The 23,799-nt window shown below is 44.3% G+C and overlaps 1 protein-coding gene across 2 annotated transcripts in view; it reads right to left on the bottom strand.

Annotated features, from left to right (window-relative positions):
• Cep97 (centrosomal protein 97) overlaps nucleotides 1-23,799 on the bottom strand; it is a 50,331-nt gene that overhangs the window by 14,147 nt on the left and 12,385 nt on the right. The window contains exons 4-9 of one of the 2 annotated variants that reach the window (XM_045148469.1): nucleotides 22,375-22,476; nucleotides 15,404-15,517; nucleotides 14,074-14,240; nucleotides 9,850-10,014; nucleotides 3,383-3,516; nucleotides 840-1,611 (exon numbers count right to left, since the gene is read on the bottom strand). In XM_045148469.1, coding sequence (XP_045004404.1) covers nucleotides 840-1,611; nucleotides 3,383-3,516; nucleotides 9,850-10,014; nucleotides 14,074-14,240; nucleotides 15,404-15,517; nucleotides 22,375-22,476 — 1,454 coding nt within the window. The remainder of the gene's footprint in view (nucleotides 1-839; nucleotides 1,612-3,382; nucleotides 3,517-9,849; nucleotides 10,015-14,073; nucleotides 14,241-15,403; nucleotides 15,518-22,374; nucleotides 22,477-23,799) is intronic. The other variant, XM_045148470.1, reaches the window with a different exon arrangement.

Genomic DNA, 23,799 nt, shown 5'->3' with positions numbered 1-23,799 from the left:
TAACCGCTAAGCCATCTCTCCAGCCCCCTTCCCAGGCTCTTTTGCTACTTTCTCCTCTCCCTCTTCTGCTTGATATTAACACACATTGCTAGCTACAATACTAATAAATCCTAACTCTCCTAGGTTGGCAGTCAACAAAACATGTAAGCCATGGAATTAAAGACTATCAGCCCCAGAACTTTAGTTCCTTTTGAATCTCACTGTAGCCCATACTGAACTGGACTTCACTATGTAGTCTCAGGGTGGCCTCAAACTCACAGTGATCCTCCAACCTCGGCCTCCCGGGTGTCAGGATTAAAGGCGTGCACTACCACACCTGGCCTTCACTTTTTTATTTATCCAATTTTTCTAGAGTATCTGTACCTTTCTATGTTTATACTTTCAGAGATCATTTCTGCATTTCTATAGTTTTTTACTAGAATTATAGATACCCAGGCAGCTCATAGTTATTCAAATTTTTTTTTTTTTTTTGATTTTTCAAGTTAGGGTCTCGCTCTACCCCAGGCTGGCCTGGAACTCACTATGGAGTCTCAGGGTGGCCTTGAACTCATGGTGATCCTCTTACCTCCAGAGTGCTGGGATTAAAGGCGTGTGCCACCACACCCGGCTCTATTCAACATCTTTTATGATACTGTATCTATGTACCAATTGCTGTGCTGGTGCATATGGTAATCTGTGCCCTCAAGACGGTTCCGATATATCATAGGAATACACACTCAAGACAGCAGTGTCTGCCTGGTGTGCCGTGTGTCGTCACCACAGCTGCACAGCACTCTGAAACAGCTAAGAACCTGACACCTTCAAGCCAACAAACAGCACACACGGGGTTTCTGACCCACCTCCTTACTTCATCCGTCAGGCAGATGATGTGTTCTTGCATTCTGCGCAACCGGATCTCATAACGCACCTCTTTGGCTTGAGGGTCACAGTTCCTGGTGTAAAAGCCCCGCCAACAGGCCTGAAGTTTGGTGGCTGCTTCATTCAGTTTCTGAAGGGCAACTTTATCATGTCCCAAAGCAACAGATCTCTGGGTTAAAATCCTGCATGGAAGTTTCTCTGAAGTTGTGTAAGACATGGCTTCCTCACTGACTGGCTCGACGTGGGAGACATTGTGTCCTGCTGACTCAGGAAAAGAGAGAACACTGTGGCTGTCATCCTTGAAGACAGCACTGATGATTGCTGACTTGGGATAAGGTAATAGCCCAGCTTTCTTGTTTATTTCTGTACTCATCTTACTTTTCAGCATCTGAACTGGACTCTCATTTGTACCCCACAAAGACTTTTCCTCTTCCTTCTCCAAGTCCTGGTTCTCTAGACCTTTCACAGATTCCTCTGGAACTCCATCATTTTCTAGGCCCAAGTTAATGCCCGGCAGCCTCAGCTCAACTGTGGGTGACACTGGAGACAGTCCTGATGCAACTGGCATGAAAGTAGACTCGGAAGACAGAAGGCTGCAGTTCAGCTTGTCCTCATCTGTCTGGATGTCTTCCAAGTGGAGGTCGTTCTGAGAATACCTTGTCGTGTGTACAGTTGCAAAGTTATTCTTCACAGCAGATAACTGGTCATCATTACTGCTTATCCCAACCCAAGAATTGATTTGGATAACAGGTTCTAGAAGAATCAACAGAGTATCATTTCAATCACTAGAGAGAACTTCATAGTTGTACTTCATTAATGAAATCTAATTCCAGAAATACAGTAAGATGCCTTCAATAATTTCCTTTAATATGCCTAAAATATCAAGCCAAATGTTTTTCAGGGAATTTTGGGGGGGTTCCTTTGTTTGGTAATATTTTATTTATTTAAGAGAGAGAGAGAATAGATGCACCAGGGCCTCTAGAAATCCAGACACTTGTGTTACCTTGTGCACCTGGGCTTTATGTGGGTACTGGGGAATCAAACCTGGGTCCTTTGACTTTGCAGGCAAGCACCTTAACTACTAAGCCATCTCTCCAGCCATATATATATATATATTGTTTGTTTTTGTTTTTCAAGGTAGGGTCTCACTCTAGTCCAGGCTGACCTGGAATTCACTATGTAGTCTCAGGGTGGTTTGGAACTCATGGTGAACCTCCTACCTCTGCTTCTGAGTGCTGGGATTAAAAGCATGTGCCACCACACCCAGCTTCAAGGAATGAATTCTTAAGCTGGGCATGTTAGCTCAAGCCTACAATATCCGCATGTGAGAGGCTGAGGCAGGAGGACTGAGTTCAAGCCAGTATGAACTATACATACATATAGTAATTGCTAGGCCAGTCTTGGGTATAGCACATACCTTTAATCCCAGCACTTAGAAGGCAGAGGTAAGAGGAGCACTGGTGAGTTCGAGGCCAGCATGGGACTACAGTGTTAGTTCCAGGTCAGCCTGGGCTAAAGTGAGATCCTACCTCAAAAGAAAGAGAGAGAGTGCTGGAGAGATGGCTGAGCAGTTAAAGCACTTGACTGTGTAGCCTAAGGACCCAGGTTCAATTCCCCAGTACTCACGTAAGATAGATGCACAAGGTGGTATATGTGTCTATAGTTCATTTTCAGTGGCTAGAAGCTCTGGCAAACCTATTCTTTCTCTCTCTCTCTCTCTCCCTCCATCTGCCTCTTTCTCTCTCTCTCTCTCAAATAAATAAAATACAACAAAAAACTTAATAAAAAAAGAGAGAGAGCAGTGGGGACTTCCCCATCCCTAAGCACTTCCCCTCTTTCCTGTCCACTCTCCCCCACAAGATCCAGGGAACTGGGAGGTACAAGTGCCACCAGGGGGTTGGTCTATGGTCTCCTTCCCCAGGAGAAGGCCCCATAGGGCTGGCCCAGTGGTCCCTAGCACAACCCCTCCTGTTCTTTCCTCCCACCTCAGTGGCAAGGGGGGAAAGACTGAAGATCAGCGTACTCTTCAAAAACAAAAAGAAACACCCAAAGCTGAATTCCTACAGCATCACAAGAACAGTCAAAGCCACCAGGCATGGTGGTACACACCTTTAATCCAGGCACTTGGGAGACAGAGGTAGAAGGATCGCCATGAGTTCAAGGCCACCCTGAGACTACAGAGTAAGTTCCAGGTCAGCCTGGACTAGAGTGAGACCCTACCTCAAAAAGACAAGAAATACATATATATATATTTTTATGTATACATACATATATGTGTGTGTATATATGTATGTGTGTATATATATATATATATATATATTTATATGTGTACATACATATACACACATATATTCATATGTACATATATGAAATATCATATAAAATAAACAGATGTATGGAAATGTATGTGCCCACTAAATTTAAACTTATTAAAGGTTATAAAAATGTACTTTTTTCTGTGTTATGAAACCCAGCAAAACAAATGAGTTGAAGACAGGTAACCATGGTTAAGTTGGTTCCTTACCACTTTCCTGGGCTATCTGGCAGTCTGGAGTGGGGCTTGCATGCTCAGGTACAAGGGGTGCCCTTGTTTCACTAGGAGCAGGAGGAGACAACTCTTCATTTTGACTTTGATTCATTAACTGTCTCTGATGAAACCTAAAAATCAGTAATATTTGGTGTCATCTAACACAAGCTAAAAAAAGAATGCTCTTCTTCTCCCTACATAATAATATTGCAAAGTTAGTATCTTTAGTTATTGGCAAATTACAAAGTCTCATCTGAAAGCACAGGTTAGAAAAGGTTACAACTGGGCTGGAGAGATGGCTTAGCGGTTAAGGTGTTTGCCTGCAAAGCCAAAGGACCTTGGTTCAATTCTCCAGGACTCACGTAAGCCAGATGCACAATGGGGCCCATGCCTCTGGAGTTCATTTGCAGTGGCTAGAGGCCCTGGAACACCCACACTCTCTCTCCCTCTCTCTCAAATAAATAAATAAAAATAAAGTAAAAAAAAAAAAAGCCAGGCATGGTGGTGCACATCTTTAATCCCAGCACTCAGGAGGCAGAGGTAGAAGGATTGCTGTGAGTTCAAGGCCACCCTGAGAATACAGTTAATTCTAGGTCAGCCAGAGCTAGTGAGACACTACCTTGAAACCCCCCACCAAAAAAAAAGAAAAAAAAGAAAAAAAGAAAAAAAGGCTACAACTTATTTTAAATCACAAAGATAGGGACCCTTATGTACATACACTTACATAATCACCAACACTGAGGGGTTGGATTTCTGATAAATGATTCTAGCTATGATCTTTTATTTATTTAAAGATTTAATTAAACTTTTATGTATTTATTACCGAGAGAGGGGGTTGACAGAGAAAGAGAGAATGAGCACACCAGGGCTTCTAGTTACTGCAAACAAATTCAAGATGCATGTGCCACTATGTGCATCTGGCTTACATGGGACCTGAAAAATCAAATCTGGGTCCTTAGGCTTCACAGGCATGTGCCTTAACTGCTAAGCCATCTCTCCAGCCACTAGCTATGATCTTTTTAAAAAAATGGGGGTTGCCTATAATGCCAAATGATCCCAGTTCGAGTCTCCAAGACCCACGTAAGCCAGACGCACAAGAGGGCACATGCACTAGAGTTTGTTTGCAGTGGCTGGAGGCCTGGTGCGCCCATTATCATTCTCTCTCTCTCCCCCTTTCTCTCTGAAATAAAATGTATTAAAAAATTTTTATGAGAAGAGAGCGAGAGAGAGAGGGAGAGAAAGAAAGTGGTGTGCCAGAGCCTCCAGACAACGCGATTGAACTCTAGACATGTGTGCCCCCTTGTGCACATGTGCGAACTTGTGCGCTTGTGCCCCCTTGTGCAATGTGCGAACTTGTGCGCTTGTGCCCCCTTGTGCAATGTGAGAACTTGTGCGCTTGTGCCCCCTTGTGCACATGTGCGAACTTGTGCGCTTGTGCCCCCTTGTGCAATGTGCGAACTTGTGCGCTTGTGTCACCTTGTGCACATGTGCAAACTTGTGCGCTTGTGCCCCCTTGTGCAATGTGCGAACTTGTGCGCTTGTGTCACCTTGTGCACATGTGCAAACTTGTGCGCTTGTGTCACCTTGTGCAATGTGCGAACTTGTGCGCTTGTGTCACCTTGTGCAATGTGAGAACTTGTGCGCTTGTGCCACCTTGTGCAATGTGAGAACTTGTGCGCTTGTGTCACCTTGTGCAATGTGCGAACTTGTGCGCTTGTGCCCCCTTGTGCAATGTGAGAACTTGTGCGCTTGTGTCACCTTGTGCACATGTGCAAACTTGTGCGCTGTGCCCCCTTGTGCAATGTGCGAACTTGTGCGCTTGTGTCACCTTGTGCAATGTGCGAACTTGTGCGCTTGTGCCCCCTTGTGCAATGTGCGAACTTGTGCGCTTGTGTCACCTTGTGCAATGTGCGAACTTGTGCGCTTGTGCCCCCTTGTGCAATTTGCGAACTTGTGCGCTTGTGCCCCCTTGTGCAATGTGCGAACTTGTGCGCTTGTGCCCCCTTGTGCAATGTGCGAACTTGTGCGCTTGTGCCCCCTTGTGCAATGTGCGAACTTGTGCGCTTGTGCCCCCTTGTGCAATGTGCGAACTTGTGCGCTTGTGTCACCTTGTGCAATGTGTGAACTTGTGCGCTTGTGCCCCCTTGTGCAATGTGCGAACTTGTGCGCTTGTGTCACCTTGTGCAATGTGTGAACTTGTGCGCTTGTGTCACCTTGTGCAATGTGTGAACTTGTGCGCTTGTGTCACCTTGTGCAATGTGTGAACTTGTGCGCTTGTGTCACCTTGTGCAATGTGCGAACTTGTGCGCTTGTGTCACCTTGTGCAATGTGAGAACTTGTGCGCTTGTGCCCCCTTGTGCAATGTGCGAACTTGTGCGCTTGTGCCCCCTTGTGCAATGTGCGAACTTGTGCGCTTGTGCCCCCTTGTGCAATGTGAGAACTTGTGCGCTTGTGTCACCTTGTGCAATGTGCGAACTTGTGCGCTTGTGTCACCTTGTGCAATGTGAGAACTTGTGCGCTTGTGTCACCTTGTGCAATGTGCGAACTTGTGCGCTTGTGTCACCTTGTGCAATGTGAGAACTTGTGCGCTTGTGCCCCCTTGTGCAATGTGCGAACTTGTGCGCTTGTGCCCCCTTGTGCAATGTGCGAACTTGTGCGCTTGTGCCCCCTTGTGCACATGTGCGAACTTGTGCGCTTGTGCCACCTTGTGCAATGTGAGAACTTGTGCGCTTGTGCCACCTTGTGCAATGTGCGAACTTGTGCGCTTGTGCCCCCTTGTGCAATGTGCGAACTTGTGCGCTTGTGTCACCTTGTGCACATGTGCGAACTTGTGCGCTTGTGTCACCTTGTGCAATGTGCGAACTTGTGCGCTTGTGCCCCCTTGTGCAATGTGCGAACTTGTGCGCTTGTGCCCCCTTGTGCAATGTGCGAACTTGTGCGCTTGTGCCACCTTGTGCACATGTGCGAACTTGTGCGCTTGTGCCACCTTGTGCGTCTGGCTTACGTGGGACCTGGAGAGTCGCATGTGGGTCCTTAGGCTTCTCAGGCAATTGCCTAAACCACTAAGCCATCTCTGCAGCCCATCTAGCTATGATCTTAATCTTAGCATTTAAGAAGCCATATGACATGGCTGGAAAGATGGCTTAGCGGTTAAGGTACTTGTCTGCAAAGCCTAAGAACTCATGTTCGTCTCTCCAGGTCCCACGTAAGCCAGACGCACAAGATGATGCAAGTGTACAAGGCTGTACATGTGCATAGGAGGCACTCACACCTTGAATTCATTTGCAGTGGCTGAAGGCCCTGGCAAGCCATTCACTTTCTCTCTTTCTCTCTCTGCCTCTTTGCATCTGTCAAATATTTTTTTTAAAAAGCCATATGACACACCTATATCATAGGCCACGTATATATCTATTTTTTTCTGAGATGTTAAGGCTCAAACCTAGAGCCTCACATATGCTAGGCAAGAGTTCTACCATTGAGCCAGATGTGGTGGCCCATGCCTTTAATCCCAACACTCAGGAGACAAAGGTAGAAGGATCACCATGAGTTCGAGGCCATCCTGAGACTACATAGTGCATTCCAGGTCAGGTCAGCCTGGGCTAGAATGAAATGCTACCTTGAAAGACCAAAAAATAAATAAATAAATACAAGTTCTACCAGTGAGGGCTGGAGATATGGCTCAGTGGTTATGGTACTTGCCTGCAAAGCCTAAGGACCCAGGTTCCATTCTCCAGTACCCACATAAAGCCAGATGCACAAGATGGTGCATGTGTCTGGCGTTTGTTTGCAATGGCTTAAGGTCCTGGTGCACCTATGTTCTCTCTCTCATAAATAAATAAGAGTTCTACCACTGAACGCAAATCCTAGCCTCTGAAAAATACACTTTTTGATTTTTAAATATTTTTATTTACTTGAGAGAAAGAGAGTATGGGCATGCAAGGGCCTGCTGACACTGGAAACAAACTCCAGATGCATGTGCCACATTGAGCATCCAGCTTTGTATGGTATAGCACACAGCTTCATGTTCACTGAGACAAGGCACAGTTATAGAGGAAGTTATATTTACTGAAGCTTACAGATCCAGGGAAAGTTCCATAATGGCAGAAGAAGCTGGCCTGCCTTCACAGGCCCAAGCAGAGAGAAAGAGAAGCACAAGCCAAAAGCCACACAGCACAGCACACTAGAGGAACTCCTGCTAGGCACACTTTGCATATCTTTAGATTGAAATCTGAAACCCGCCACCACACCTAAAGATCTACCCAGTGACATTGCCTCCAGCCAGGTGGCTGCAGAATGCAAACTACAAACAAACAACTGAATATATTGGGGGCCATCTATTCTATTCAAACCACCACATTCCACCCCTGGCCCCCAATAGATTTATAACCATCACACATTGTAAACTGTACTCAGTTCAATTTTAGAAGTCCCCACAGTCTTGACCAATTTAAGATATTAAGACCTCTAAAATCAAACAAGTTAAACATTTCTAACACATAAAGGCACAGCATAAACATTTTCAACTGGTATAAGGCATAGCAAGGAGAGACTAAAATAATGCAAACATAACCACTATCAAACAAACATCAAACTTCTGCAGTTCAAGTCCAATACAACCAAAGACTAACAGTCTCCAGATTTTCCAATTCTGCCCCTCCATCTGGGCAGAGTAGCCAGGAAACACTTGCATCTGAGGCCAACAGTGCACTCTATGGTAGCCCTTGCATAGTCCTGGTATATCCAAAACATCTTGAGGTCTTCATGCAAACCACGGTCCATCTTCCAAAGGCTCTTTCAGCCTATCAGGGCATCATGCCCTGCCTCATGCTGCATCTCAGCAGCAGCTCGTGGAAGCAAGTGCAATTCACGACTACTCCTCGCATTTTTCATGCTTCTGAAACCAATACCAGATATATAGGACACAGCCATATTCTTAATTCACAGACAAAATAAATCATAACCTTGAAAAGCAGGTTCCTTTTCCAGTCAACTCTTTCCAAAAGTGTTTCCATTTCTATGATAGTCTTTCCTCAGGCATCCTTTCCATGGTAAAGCAATTGGACCATCTTCCTTTAAGATTCTAATGTGTTTGAAAACAGCAGATTCAGTAACCTAAAACCAGTCTCAGTGCCTGTAATTTTAACTTGCTTGAGGTTTTCCAGCTTAAAATCTTAAATCTCTCAGTCCAATATCTCTAGCCAAGCACATCAGTCCATTACAAATTTAACCTTGATCAAACTCTCTGGGCCTCGGCAGCAGGACGCAGCCGGCCCTTATGCCAGTAGCCCAGTTACAACAAAGTCCTCTGCAGTCTTTCCTTCCTCTTAGAAAGCTCATAAGCCAAGCCTCGAAGTTCAATCCTGTCTGCACTTAGCATTCTCAGACTCTCATCAGAATAGTCCATAAAACTTGGCTTACCATTCCAGAAGACATCTTCAGTTGTAAGCACCAAGTCTATGCCATTCCTCCAAAACAAAGGTCCCAAAAGATCAACATCCACATGGTCAGGTTCATCTCACCCCACTCCTGGTACCAAGTTCTGTAGCAGACAGCTTCAGGTTCACTGAGGTAAACTTCCAGACCAGGCACAGTTATAGAGGAAGTTATATTTATTGAAGCTTACAGATCCAGGGAAAGTTCCATAATGGCAGAAGAAGCTGGCCTGCCTTCACAGGCCCAAGCAGAGAGAAAGAGAAGCACAAGCCAAAAGCCGCACAGCACAGCAAACTCCTGCTAGGCACACTTTGCATATCTTTAGATTGAAATCTGAAACCCACCACCACACCTTAAGATCCACCCAGTGACATTGCCTCCAGCCAGGTGGCTGCAGAATGCAAACTACAAACAAATAAACAACTGCATATATTGGGGACCATCTATTCTATTCAAACCACCACATATGGGTACTGGGGAATTGAAGCTGGGCCAGCAGGCATTGCAAGCAAGTGCTTTAACCAATGAGCCATCTCTCCAGCTCAAATACATTTTTTTTAAATATCCCATTCCTAGGCTGGAGAAATGGCTTAGCAGTTAAGGCATTTGCCTGTGAAACCAAAGACCCAGGTTCGATTCCCCAAGACCCATATAAGCCAGATGCACAAGGGGCACATGTGTCTGGAGTTCATTTGCAGTAGCTACAGGCCCTGGCATGCCCATTCTCTCTCTGTCTGTCTCCTCCCTCCCCCCTCCCTTCCTCTCTCTCTCCTTGCAAATAAATAATTTAAATATCCCATTCCTCACACCATAATGCTCAGCTCTCCCCAGGGAAGAAGTAATGAGCAACACCACTGCCATGGCGCAAGCTGCACTGTGCAGTTCAGCTGCACTGTGGGACTACTGCTGTGCCAGGGGCCTGAGTGTCCACCAGCGTGGGCCACCAGTCTGGCTTCCAGCCTACCATCACTATGTGAAAGATCAATGGTATTTTCATTAGTCCCTCAGCAGTTCCAAATCAATAAGCTTACCTCTGTTTACTTAGAATTTTCTCTAGTTTGGCATCCTCTGCGGTTTGAAGGCCCAGTGCAGAAGTGAGAGGACAGACGGTAGCCAGATACTGGACAAGCGGGACGTGCTGCCCAGGCCGATATGCTCTCCCCTTGCCTTGACTATAGAGCCACTCAGCTTTCAAACTGGGGAGATAGAGAGGTGATGGCGTGGAGGTGCTCAAAAAGTGTGCTTAAGCAACAGTGATCTTCCTTCTTAATTTATTATTACTTTTATTTATTCATTTTTGGTTTGTTTTTTTAACACTACTTTTGTGTGTGTGTGGCAGAGCGTTTGCCTGTAGTGGTCAGAGCTGCACTCAGGTGTCCCATTCCATCGCCCCTCTGACAGTTGTTTTCTTGTTTGTTTTTGTTTTTTTGAGGTAGGGTTTCACTCTAGTCCAGGCTGACCTGGAATTCACTCTGTAGTCTCAGGGTGGCCTCAAACTCACAGTGATCTCCACCTCTGCCTCAGTGCTGAGATTAAAGATGTGAGCCACCACACCCAGCTTGACAGTTGTTTTTTGAGCCAGTCTCTTGCTAATCTCAGAGCTTGCATTTCATCCCTGAGCTCCAGGGACCCTTAGGTCTCTCCTCGATGGGCACAGACACTCGTGGGCAGGCTCAGCTGTCCCTGTGGGTCCTGGGGATTGAACTTAAGCAGTCTCTCCAGCCTCCTCAGACTCTCATGCTTGCATAGGAAATTCTCTTAAGTGCTGAGCCATCTCTCCAGCCCTAAAGGTATAGCCCAGGATGGCCTCAAACACCTGGTCTTCCTGCCTCCAACTCTTTAGCAATTCCCTACCAGCATACACCACCACAACCAGCTTAATACATTGATACCAATTTTCTAAAATATTTACTAGAAAAAGAAAGGTATAGCCATACCAAGGCCTCTTGGCACAACAAATGACTCCAGACACATGTGCCCCTATATGCATCTGGTTTCATGTGAATACTGGAGAAACAAAACCTAGACCATCAAGCTTTGTAAGAAAGTGCCTTTAACTTCTGAGCTATCTCTGCAGCCCTAAAGGTGTAGCCCAGGATAACCTCAAACTCCTGATCTCTATACCTCCATACTTTATTGATATCAAAATCTTTGTTTTGCTTTGTTTTTTTGAGATAGGGTCTCACTCTAGCCCAGGCTGACCTGGAATTCACTATGTAGTATCAGGGTGGCCTTGAACTCATGGCAATCCTTCTACCTCTGCCTCCCGAGTGCTGGGATTAAAGGTGCACACCACCACATGTGGCTTCAAATTTTTTAATTATTTTCAAAGAAGTAGTAAGAATTCTTTCTACTTTGCCAAACAGAAGTATCTAAACACATGAATTGTATTTAATCTGTAAGTTCACAATGGCAGTTTTTAAAATTGCTAACTGGTCATTTATTTTTATTTTTATTTATTTATTTGCAAGAGAGAGGGGGACAGAGACAGAGAGACGAAAACAGAGACAGAGAGACGGAAACAGAGACAGAGAAAATGGGCACACCAGGGCCTCTAGCCACTTCAAACAAACTCCAGATGAAACTCGAGTCGAATGCACCACCTTGTGCATCATGCTTACATGGGTGCTTTGGCTTTGAAGGCAAGCGCTTTAACCACTAAGCCATCTCTAGCCCAAAAGCTTTTCTCTTTCAGAGATATATACCAAAATATTCACAGAAGAGATAATACATCATCTGAAGTTTACTTAAAAATAATGTATAAGAGGAATGAAAAAAGTACAGAAACGAAACAGTCAGTCATGTTGGAGCTGGGTTATTATGGAAGGTTGTTATCTCTGCTATATCCCCCTATTGCCCCTCAGATAAATAAATGCCACCAATCTTACAGAAAAATCCAACAAGCTTTTTTGTCAAGTACGATTGCCAGGTGTGGTGGTGTATGCCTTTTATCCCAGCACTCAGGAGGCAGAGGAGGATTGCCATGAATTCAAGGCCACCCTGAGACTACATAGTGAATTCCAGGTCAGCCTGGGCTAGAACGAGTCCCTACCTTGAAACCCCCACCCCCTCAAAAAAGAACATTCTGCTGTGGCAGCACATGTCTTTAATCCCAGTACTTAGGAAGCAGAAGTAGGAGGACTGCTGTAAGTTCAAGGCCAGCCTGAGACTACATAGTAAATTCTAAATCAGCCTGGACTAGAGTAGAGTCAGACTCCACCTCAAAAATCCAAAAGAAAGACAGCTGGAGATATGACTCAGTGGTTAAGGTAGTTGCCTGCAAAGCCTAAGGACCCTGGTTCAATTCCCCAGTACCTACATAAAGCCTGATACACAAGGTGGTGCATGCCACCTTGCAGTGGCTAGAGGTTCTGGTATACCCATATTCATTCTCTCTCTCTCTCATAAACAAATAAAATAAAAAGAAAAGGAAAAAGAAAAAAGATTTCTGTGATTGAGGCGGAATGCAGCACTCATCTATGGGTATAAATATAAATGTCTAGCAGTTTGGCAACCTGTCCATTTAGCAAGACAGTAGGTAGGTCCTATTGGACAATAGATGTGGTCACTTAAAGAGGTCCCTGCTTTCCAGGGTCCAGGGTCAGACAGGAAAGCTGCCAGGGAAACCCCCAAAACACTTGGGTTATGACCTTGGGTCCTACCTAAGAGCAGGGCAGTGACAGAACAGCTAACTCTTCTTAAAGACCTAAATGGACTCGAGGCCTTTGTCACTCTCCTCCATTACCTCATAACTTTGCTCAAGTAGTCTGTGCCCAGACATACAGCTTTCCCCAGAAACTCCTAAAAGGGACCATCCTGCCTTGTTCTTTGGATTTCCAGAGCCTCTCTTTCTCTTTGGCTTTAAACCCCATTCTGTTTAACATAGTGCTTCCAATTCTCCTAATAAAAGCTTTAACCCTAGGGCTGGAGGGATGGCTTAGTAGTTAAGGCACTAGCCTGTGAAGCCTAAGGACTCAGGTTGAATTCCTCAGTACCCATGTAAGCCAGATGCACAAAGAGGTGCATGCATCTGGAGTTTGTTTGCAGTGGCTGGATGCCCTGGCACACCATTCTCTCTATCTGCCTCTCTCTCTCTCTGTCAAAATGGATAAATAAAAATAATTTTTCACTAAAAAAATAAAAGCTTTGCAGGGCATGGTGGTGCACGCCTTTAATCCCAGTACTCGGGAGGCAGAGGTAGGAGGATCACCATGAGTTCGAGACCTCCCTGAGACTACATAGTGAATTCCAGGTCAGCCTGGACTAGAATGAGACTCTTCCTGGGGGGGGGGAGCTTAATTCTAAAAGGGACTTTGCCTTAGCACCTCTCCGACCCTGCTGCTCTCCCTCCTACCTAATACTTACCAAGTTTCCTCTTGTGACCTATAACCTCCACAGGTGTGGGCACAGTACCTTTTTTTTATTATTATTGACAACATCTATACTTACAGACAACAACAAGCCATGGTATTTCCCTCCCCTCCCCCACTTTCCCCTGCATAACTGTTCTGTCATATCCCCTCCCTCTCTCCATTAGTCTCTCTTGTAATTTGATGTCATCATCTTTTTCTCCTATTATGAGGGTCTCATAGTACCTTTTTTTTTTTGAGGCAGGGTCTCATGTACCCCAAGCTGGCCTCAAACTTGCTATGTTGCTGAGGATGATCTTAAGCTTATTTTTTTAAGATATATATATATATTTTTTAAGTTTTATTTGAGGAAGAGAAAGAGCCAGAGGGAGAGAGAATGAGAATGGGCGCACCAAGGCCTCCAGCCACTGCAAACAAACTCCAGATACATGTGCCACCTTGTGCATCTGGTTTATGTGGGTCCTGGGAAATCGAACCTGGGTCCTTTGGCTTCTCGGGCAAATGCCTTAACTGCTAAGCCATCTCTCCAGCCCCGAGCTTGAGTTTCTGATTCTCCAGTTTCCACCTCCCGAGTGCTGGCATTACAGGTGTGTGCCACCATGCCCGGTCTGATGTGTGCTGAGGACGGGACCCAGAGCTTCCTTTACACTAGGCAGTCTACTGACCAGCCATACTCCCCAGCACTGATATTTATTTCTTCTTCTAAGGAAGGAGAGGGAATCCTAAATAACCAGTAGACAGCCTACAATGTGACTGCACTAATGCTTTTAATTTCAAACCACACATTCTAAAAAATACTCAAGTTAATAATCTGTAGCAAACTAGAAATAATCTGTTCAGTAACTTCCATGACTAGCCTATGTGGAACAGGTTGTTCTTGCTCACCTTTCCTTCTGGGAAATCACATATCCATCTAGTACTCTGAGATTCAAACACCAGCTGACAATATACGGCCGATAGTCAAATCCTGGAATGGAAGGTGTTGCCATCACGCAGGGATTGTTCATGATTGATAACTGCTCCAATTCACTTAGGGATGCCAAAAAAGAGACCTGGAACAAAGGATTTCTTTGTTGAACAAAATGCAGTATTCAGTATCAAGCACAGGCCTTCCACTGAGTACACATCTTTGGCAGCATTTGAAAATGTAACAATTTTCCTCTTGTTCTGAAAAGTGACAAGCAGTGCTCTACGACTAGCCAGTGAGTCCGAAATCCTAACAACATGGCTCTTTGTCCTTGCTGGACAAGAGAAAGCGTCAGCATGACTTCCTGAGGAACCTATTTTAATTTTTTATGACAAAGTCTCAAGTAGCCTAGGCTAGCCTTGAACTCCTGACTCCACTTCCCAAGTGCTGGGGTTACAGACATGCACACCACCACCTGGCTTGAGAAAACCTTACTATGATACATATTAAGTACTGGGGAAGATGGTCAGGGTACATTACTAGCATATATAATATAGATGCCCCTCTACTGCCAGTCAACTCCCATAGAGAATTACTATGTTACCTAAATGTCAGTGGGTCATTAGGGGCTTAATATGGTTTGGTTTTTTGAGGTAGGGTCTCACTCTAGCCCAGGCTGACCTGGAATTCACTATGTAGTCTCTAGGTAGACTTGAACTCACAGTAATTCTCCTACCTCTGCCTCCTGAGTACTGGGAGTGGACAAATAAAATTAAGCAAGCTGGACATGGTGACACACACCTTTAATCCCAGAACTGGAGAGGCAGAGGTAGGAGGATCACCATGAGTTTGAGGACACACTGAGACTACATAGTGAATTCCAGGTCAGCCTGAGCTAGTGAGACTCTACCTCAAAATATCAAAAATATATATATATATTTTTTAAGTATATATATATATATATATATATATATATATATATATACACACACACACACACACACATATATATGTATGTATGTTATGAAAACTACCTCAAAATATCAAAAATATACTTTTTCATAACATATATATATATGGTATGAAAACTGTCAATAAAAAGACATTGCCAGGCTTGGTAGTGAATGCCTTTAATCCCAAACAGTATTAAGCCCCTAATGACCCACTGACATTTAGGTAATATAATGAATGATTCTCTATGACTGTTTCTACTTCATGGCATTTTCTTCCAAGTTTCTCACAATCTAAAAGTTAGCTCTCTGAAACTTTTCACCTTCCTGGATCCTATAGAGTATTTACAAATTTTACCTCATTTAAGTCTCGGATTTCATTTTCTGCCAAAGAAAGTATAGCAAGACTTCTGGGTAGATAAGAAGGTGCCATTCTAAGAGAGGTGATGATGTTTCCATGTAAAAGCAGAGTCTTGAAAGGAAAAACAGCATGAATTACAAATGAGTACATTATAAATATGAATTATTTCAATACCTGTCAAAATGTTCTATGCAAAAATAAAGTGATGTAGGCCGGGCATGGTGGCAAATGCCTTTAATCCCAGCACTTGAGAGGCAGAGGTAGGAGGATCGCCATGAGTTCGAGGCACCCTGAGACTACTGAGTGAGACCCTACCTCAAAAAAACAAAGACAAAAAAAAAAAAAAAAAAGAAAAGAATAAAGTGATCTATTTTGCTATATTTCTCATACATAAATCAAAGATTATTACTTAGAAAAGGCCTAGTTGGTCTTTGGCCCAACTTTTCCTTTTCGTGGTACCTTAAGCTCAACAAGAGTTAAACACCTGTCCAAGAACACAAGCTTCATGTGGAGACTAGCATACTACAAGGCTCAAGTTAACAGCACCAAGCTAGCCCAGGCCGACATGGGATTCACTACGTAGTCTCACCTGCACTCATGGCAATCCTCCTACCTCTGCCTCCTAAATGCTGCGATTAAAGGTGGTGCAACACCTTTTCTAACCCATCTGTTCAATTCCCTTGTTGTTGTTGTTCCGAGGCAGGTCCTCACTCTGGCCCAGGCTGACCTGGAATTCACTGTGTCATCCCAGAGTGGCCAGACTCAGGGGGATCCTACCGCTGCCTCCCAAGTGCTGGGATTAAAGGTGTGTGCCACCACACCCTGCACATGTTTTTGAAATTATGAATTCACCTGTTATTTGAATGTGTGATAAGTCCCAGCCATAGAAAGTGTTATATTTTATGGATTTCTTTTGTATTTTTTTTTTGAGGCAGGCCCAACAGATTGGCTTTTTTTTTTTTAAATCAAAGAAAGGGAGAGAGAAAGAGAAAGAGAGAGAAAGAATTGGCACACCAGAGCCTCCAGCCACTGCAATCGAATTCCAGACTTGTGCACCACCTTGTGTGCATGTGCAACCTTATGCACTTGTGGCACTTAGTGTGTCGGGCTTAAATGGGACCTGGAGAGTCGAACATGGGTCCTTAGGCTTCACAGGCAAGTGCCTTAACAACTAAGCCATCTCCCCAACCCACATATTTTTTAAACTGAAATGGATATGGTTAATTAGTACTGAAAATAGCCACCCTGAGTCAAAAGAAAGGAAGGAAGGAAAAGAAAAGAAACTAACAAAAACAAACAAAACCAGACAGCTGAACATGTATCTATTAAGTCCCAGATAAGTGTGGTCCTGGTCACCCAAAAGACTGAGGCAGGAAGTTCATTTGATCCCAGGAGTTTAAAAACAATCTGGACAACATAGTGACATCTCACTTCAAAAACAAAAACAAAAACAAAGCCGGGCGTGGAGGCACATGCCTTTAATCCCAGCACTTGGGAGGCAAAGGTAGGAGGATTGCCTTGAGTTCGAGGCTACCCTGAGACTACATAGTGAATTCCAGGTCAGCATGAGCTAGAGTGAGACCCTACATTTAAAAAAAAAAAAAAAAAAAAGCTGAGCATGGGGGTGCATGCCTTTAATCCCAGCACTCAGGAGGGACAGTTAGGGGGATCACCATGAGTGAAAGGCCACCCTGAGACCCTACCTAAAAACAACAACAAAAACCAGCCTAGATGTCCCTCAACTACCAAATGGATAATGAACTGTGGCACATTTACACAATGGGGTTCCACTCAGCAGTAAAGTGAAGTTATGAAATGTGCAGGAAAATGGATGGATCTGGAAAGGATTATACTAAGTGAGGTAACCCAGGCCCAGAAAGCCAAACATCACATGTTCTCTGTCATATGTGGATCCTAGCTACAGATGATTGTGTGAGTAGGAATAAAACTCAGTAACAGGGCTGGAGGGACAGCTTAATGGTTAAGGAGTTTGCCTGCAAAGCCAAAGGACCCAGGTTCTATTCCCCGGGTTAGCCAGATGCACAAGGGGGTGCACGTGTCTGGAGTTCATTTGCAGTGGCTGGAGGCCCTGGCGCACCACCCATTCTCTCTCTGCCTCTCTCTCTCTCCCCTCTTTCTCTGTCAAATAAATAAATAAATAAATAAAATAATATTTTTAAAAAATTAGCTGTGCAGTTCATTAAAAAAAAAACAAAAAACTCAGTAGCAGAGGCCAGTAAGCGAGAAAGGAGATATAGAGGGAAGAGAAAGGAGGAAGGTGGGACTGAATAGGATGGTATGGTATATATATAAGTAGAACAGATTAATGGGGGTGAAAAGGTCTAAGTGAGGTCAGGAGAAGAGACTGAGTAAAAGAAAGGTGAAGGGAGGGCTAATCAAAGCTAACAAGATATAAATAAGTCATACGGAAACCTACTTTTTAGGACAATGGAACACTCAACAGCCATACATTGTTACTAGAAAATTTTCAGTGACAGGGATGGGATACCTTCCAGTGAGTTGTCCCTGATGCCCCCAAAACATTACAGGCCATTGCTGAGGCCCTTGGTTTCCCACCAGGAAGAGATGGTAAGCCCCTATTGCTGAAGACTCCACATACTTGGGCTGCAAGACCACTGAGAAATCCTCCTGGAATTGAGCTGATAACCTCCTCCATGTAGACCAACCAAAAGAAAGCTGGAACAAGCCATTCTGCATGCAGTTCAATGGGAGAAAGAGAACTCACCAGTGAAGATACTCCACAGTGGACCCTGCACGCCTTATATTTGGCCAGGCAGGCCAAATAAGCCAACGGTGTAATAGTGGCACATCTGTCATGGTGGAAACCAACTGCCCTTTAATTGGACCGGAGGCCTGCTCCATGGGAGGGAATACATCCCTGATACTAAAAACTTACAAGAGGGATAGTCATGAGCCCTAGGGGTGTAAAGTCTGCTGCTGTCTGGCTAAATATATATACTATGCTCATCAAACTGCCCAGTAAGCACACTTCTTAAAGTTCATACTACTATATTAATGCTACTATTATGGCAGTGACCTTGGGATGACTCAGGAGGCATCATGGTGCTGGGAAGAAGTGACAAAGGAGTGCTCAGTACTGCAATATCTCTATCACACCTTCCATGGCTCAGAGTCTATTGCGGAAGAGGTGGTGGAGAGAATGTAAGAGCCAAAAGAAGGGTAGAACTCCTTACAATGTGCTTCTCCAGACACAAAATAGTCTGGATATCCATGACCTCACAGTGCCTGACACTACCTACACAAGACCATCATAACAGGAGGAAAAGATCATGAAATCAAAATAAAGAAAGACTGATTGAGAGGGGGAAGGCATATGATGAAAAGTGGAATATCAAAGGTGAAAGTGAGGAGAGGGAGGGAATTACCATTTAGTTTAGTTTAGTTATGGAAGTTGTCAATAAAAAAATAAAAACTAAATAAAATAGTAAATAAAAATAAAAAACAAGGGGCTGGAGAAGGATTAGCAGCTAAGGCGCTTGCCAGCAAAGCCAAAGGACCTAGGTTAGAGTTCCCCAGAACCCATGTAAGCCAGATGCACAATGATATACACATGTCTAGAGTTCATTTGCAGAGGGCAAAGGCTGTGGCACACCCATTTTGTCATTCTACCTACCTTTTTTTTCCTCTCTCTCCAATAAAAATAAATTAATAATAAGCCAGGTGTGGTGGCATACACCTTTAATCCTAGCACTTAGAAAGCAGAAGTAGGAGGATAACTGTGAATTCAGATCTCTGTGAGTTCAAGACCACTCTGAGACTACATAGTGAATTCCAGATTCCAGGTCACCCTGAGCTAGAGTGAGACCCTACCTTGGGGGCGGGGTGGGGGGGAGAGAAACACGAGAAGCTGAGACGGCTCAATGGGTAGAAATGATTATAACATAAACATGAGAAGCTGAGGAGATGGCTCAAGAGGTAAGAATGACTGTAACATAAGCATAAGGACTTGAGTTCAATCCCCACCACTAACATAAAAAGCCAGGTACAGCCCTGACATTGGGGGGAAAGATAGGAGGATGTCTGTGGTGGTTTGATTCAGGTGTCCCCCATAAACTTAGGTTTTCTGAATGCTAGGTTCCCAGCTGATGGAGATTTGGGAATTAATGCCTCATGGAGGTGGTATATTGTTGGGGATGGGCTTATGGGCTAGTTATAGCCAGTTTCCCCATGCCAGTGTGTGGCACACTCTCCTGTTGCTATTGTCCACCTTATGTTGGCCAGAGGGTGATGTCCACCCTCTGTTCATGTCATCATTTTCCCTGCCATCATGGAGCTTCCCCTCAAGCCTGTAAGCCAAAATAAACCTCTTTTTCCCACAAGCTGCTCTTCAATGGGTGATTTCTACCAGCAATTCAAACCTGACTGCAACCTGACTGGAGCTAATTTTCAAGAGGAATGTGGAAGGATTTTAAACTTTGGCCTAAGAGATGCCTTGCAGTGCTGTAAGTACAGCTTGATGGACTATTCTGCTCAGAGCTGAAAGACCCGAAATGCAGTAAGAACTATGGACTGTGAAGTTTGGCTTATGAGGGTGAGAAAGAGCTTTGCTTGGACTGGGCTGGCAGTATGTGTGAAAAGCTTGCTGTTATGCTCGTGTCCTGAGAAGTACAGGGTTGCAATGCATAGAAATGGATTGGTGTGAGCAGAGGGATATGGCACAGAAAGAAAAATCTTTGAGTGAACTGTTGCCCATTCAGCTGCAATTGAGAGAGATTACAACCTTTGAGACTGGGCTAGCTGACCTGCATTGGGGCAACAGGAAGAATGTAGACTCTTTTGAAGGGGCCTGAGTGCTCACGGAGTGTCCTGTTCTTTAAAGTCTGCTTTATTCTCTGTATTAACAAGTTGGCACACTACCTGGTATTGTGGAGTATAAGAAAAGCAGGAAAGAGAGGGTCATTGAGTTTGCAACCCAGTCTCGTGTTTTGGAAATGGCCATGGGCAGTGTGAAGCAGGTTTGCTGGATGCCTGCATGGAGACCCCATGGGGCCATGACGATGAACTGTGGATTGCAGTAGAGACCCAGTGGAGATGCCAGGACCACAAGATGGCCGCTAAGGAAAGCTGCCGGCCCCATTGAAGTTTTCCAGAACTGTGAGCCTAGCTGGAGGGGTGGAATTGGAATGCCAGAGACTTGTTGCTGGTTAGAATTATCGGACTTGGTAAAACTAGTGTTGTTGGATTTGAAGCTACAGAGTTTGATGTTTACCCTGGTTGTTTTAAATCTTGTATTAGTTGAATATTTCTTTGCTATGCCCAATGCCATCTTTTGTAGTGTGAATACTTATTCTGTGCCATTATGGGTTGTTTTTGAGGTTATTTTTGGTATTATGGCTCAGTTAAAAGATGTTGGACTATGGGGATGTATGAACATCATTGGAATTGATAAAAACTATGGGGACTTTTAAAGTTAGATGAATGCATTGCATTTTACAACATGTATGGTTATCAGTTTGTGGGGGTCAGGGGTGAAATGTGGTGGTTTGATTCAGGTATCCCCCATAAACTTAGGTGTTCTGAATGCTAGGTTCCCAGCTGATGGAAATTTGGAAATTAACGCCTCATGGAGGTAGTGTACTATTGGGGGCGGGCTTATGGGTGTTATAGCCAGTTCCCCCATGCCAGTGTTTGACAGACTCTCCTGTTGCTATTGTCCAGTTGGCCAGGGGGTGATGTCTACCCTCTGCTCATGCCATCGTTGTCCCCAGTCGTTGTGGAGCTTCCCCTCAAGCCTGTAAGCCAAAATAAACCTCTTTTTCCCACAAGCTGCTCTTCAATGGGTGATTTCTACCAGCAATGCGGACCTGACTGCAACAATGTCTGAGGTTCCCAGATACCTGAAGTCTTCTTTTAGCCTCTGTATGCATCACACTAGGCATGTGCATCTGCACACACATGTGCATATACCACACACACACAGAATAAGGTAAGTTAAAAAAAAAAAAAGGTGGGAGAGATGGCTCAGTCAAAAGACCCAAGTTCAATTCCCTAAAGCCCACATGAGGCAGATGCACAAGTACGGCATGTGGCACATGCATCTAGAGTTCATTTCCAGCAGCTGAAGACCCTGGCACGCCCATTCTCCCTGTACCTACCACCCCTTCCCTCCTCTCTCTGTCTCTCAAATGAATAAAAAAAAAATTAAATTAAATAAGAAAAACAGCTAGGTGTGGTGGTGCACACCTTTAATCCCAGCACTCAGAAGGCTGAGGTAGGAGGATCACAGTGAATACAAGACCACTCTGGGACTACAGAGTAAATTCCAGGTCAGCCTCATCTAGAGGGAGTCGCTACCTCAAAAAGAAAAAAAAAAATCAAAACTGAAACAAAAAAAAAACCAGCCAACATAGAAAATATTAATAAAAATTTAAAAATTAAAAAAAATAAAGTTAAAAAAAAAAACAGCCAAGCATGGTGGTGTACACCTTTAATCCCAGCACTCTGGAGGCAGAGATAGGAAGAACTCCATGAGTTCAAGGCCACCCTGAGACTGCAGAGTGAATTCCAGGTCAGCCTGAGCTAAACCAAGACCTTACTTGGGAGGCAGTGGGGGGAGAGTGAGTGAATGAATGAATGAATGAATAAACAAACAAACAAATCTATTGTTAATATATGGAAAGCTGGGCTGGAGAGCTGGCTTAGTTGTTAAAACACCTGCCTGCGAAGCCTAAGGACCCAGCTTTGTTTTCCCAGAACCCACATAAGCCAGATGCACAAGGTGAAACATGCATCTGGAGTTTGTTTGCAGTGGCTTAAAGCCCTGCTGCACTCATTTTCTCATTCTCAATCTCTCTCTCTCTCTCTCTCACTCTCTCTCACTCAAATATACATATGACAGGCTGATTTTTAAAGCCACTCAGGTCATTTTTCTCTTGATGTTTTTTCAAATATTTTTCAAAAAAAAACTGACATAGAAACAAACTTACCTTCAGGGAGGTCAACTTTGATAGATCACCTATCTGGGGAATGCTGTTGTCTGATAAATCAAGGTGCTGCAGAGCTGCACAGCTATTGATTTGCTCCATGGCCTAACATAAGAAAATTATCACATTATTTAGTACACTTTCAACATGAAATCAGGCTGGAGAAATGGCTCAGCAGTTAAAGGCACTTACTTGCAAAACCTGACAGCCCAGATTTGATTCCCCAGTACCCACGTAAAGTCAGTTACACAAAAGTGCACATGTAGCCAAGCGTGGTAGTGCACACCTTTAATCCCAGCACTGGGGAAGCAGAGGTAGAATTGCTGAGTTCAAGGCCACCCTGAGACTACACAGTGAATTCCAGGTCAGCCTGGGCTAGAGTAAGACCTTACCTCGGAAAAAAAAAATTTATACTGCTGATACTTGTGATTTCTCTACATATATTTCCTGTGTCTTAAATCTCATAAGATATGTGTATTAACTGCAGATTATGAGACTGACAGAGACAGGTAGCATTAGGAAGAGGCAGTAACACAGGAAGACCCATTGGAGAAATATGGATCTTAATTCCTGCCTGTCAAGTAGAAAGCAGAAGGAGAAGAAAGGGAGATTAAAAAGGGCGGAGGGGGGCACCAATGAAGATACTCAACAGTGGGCACTGCAAGAAATGAGCCAACGGTGCAATAGTGGCACATCTGTCATGGTGGAAACCAACTGCCCTCTAGTTGGACTGGAGGCCCACTCCATGGGAGGCAATACATCCCTGATACTAAAAACTTAAAACAAGGGTAGTCATGTGCCCTAGGGGTATAACATCTGCTGCTGTCTGGCTAAACGCATATACTATACTTATCAAACTATCTAGTAAGCACTTCTCTTAATGCTCATACCGTTAAATTAATGCTACTTTCACTTTTTTTTTTTTTTGGTTTTTCGAGGTAGGGTCTCACCCTGGTCCAGGCTGACCTGGAATTAACTATGTAGTCTCAGGGTGGCCTTGAACTCATGGTGATCCTCCTACCTCTGCCTCCCGAGTGCTGGGATTAAAGATGTGCGCCACCACGCCCGGCTGCTACTTTCACTTTTGGTAGAGAATCTTCTCTTTTCTTAGGATGACTCAGAAGGCATCATGGTGCTAGAAAGACGTGATCGAAGTGCTCAGTACTGCAATATCTCTATCACACCTTCCAAGGCTCAGGGTCTATTGCAGAAGAGGTGGCGGAAAAAATGTAAGAGCCAAAGGAAGGGTAGTATTCCTTAAAACATGCTTCCCCTAGACACAAAATGGCCTGGATATCCATGACCTCACAGTGCCTAACACTACCTACACAAGACCATCATAAGAGGAGGAAAAGATCATGACATCAAAATAAAAGAGAGACTGATTGAGAGGGGGAGGGGATATGATGGACAATGGAGTTTCAAAGG

Source organism: Jaculus jaculus, chromosome 4 (genome assembly GCF_020740685.1).
Source record: "Jaculus jaculus isolate mJacJac1 chromosome 4, mJacJac1.mat.Y.cur, whole genome shotgun sequence".
Taxonomy (NCBI): Eukaryota; Metazoa; Chordata; class Mammalia; order Rodentia; family Dipodidae; genus Jaculus; species Jaculus jaculus.
This window is presented reverse-complemented; position numbering and strand designations above follow the sequence as displayed.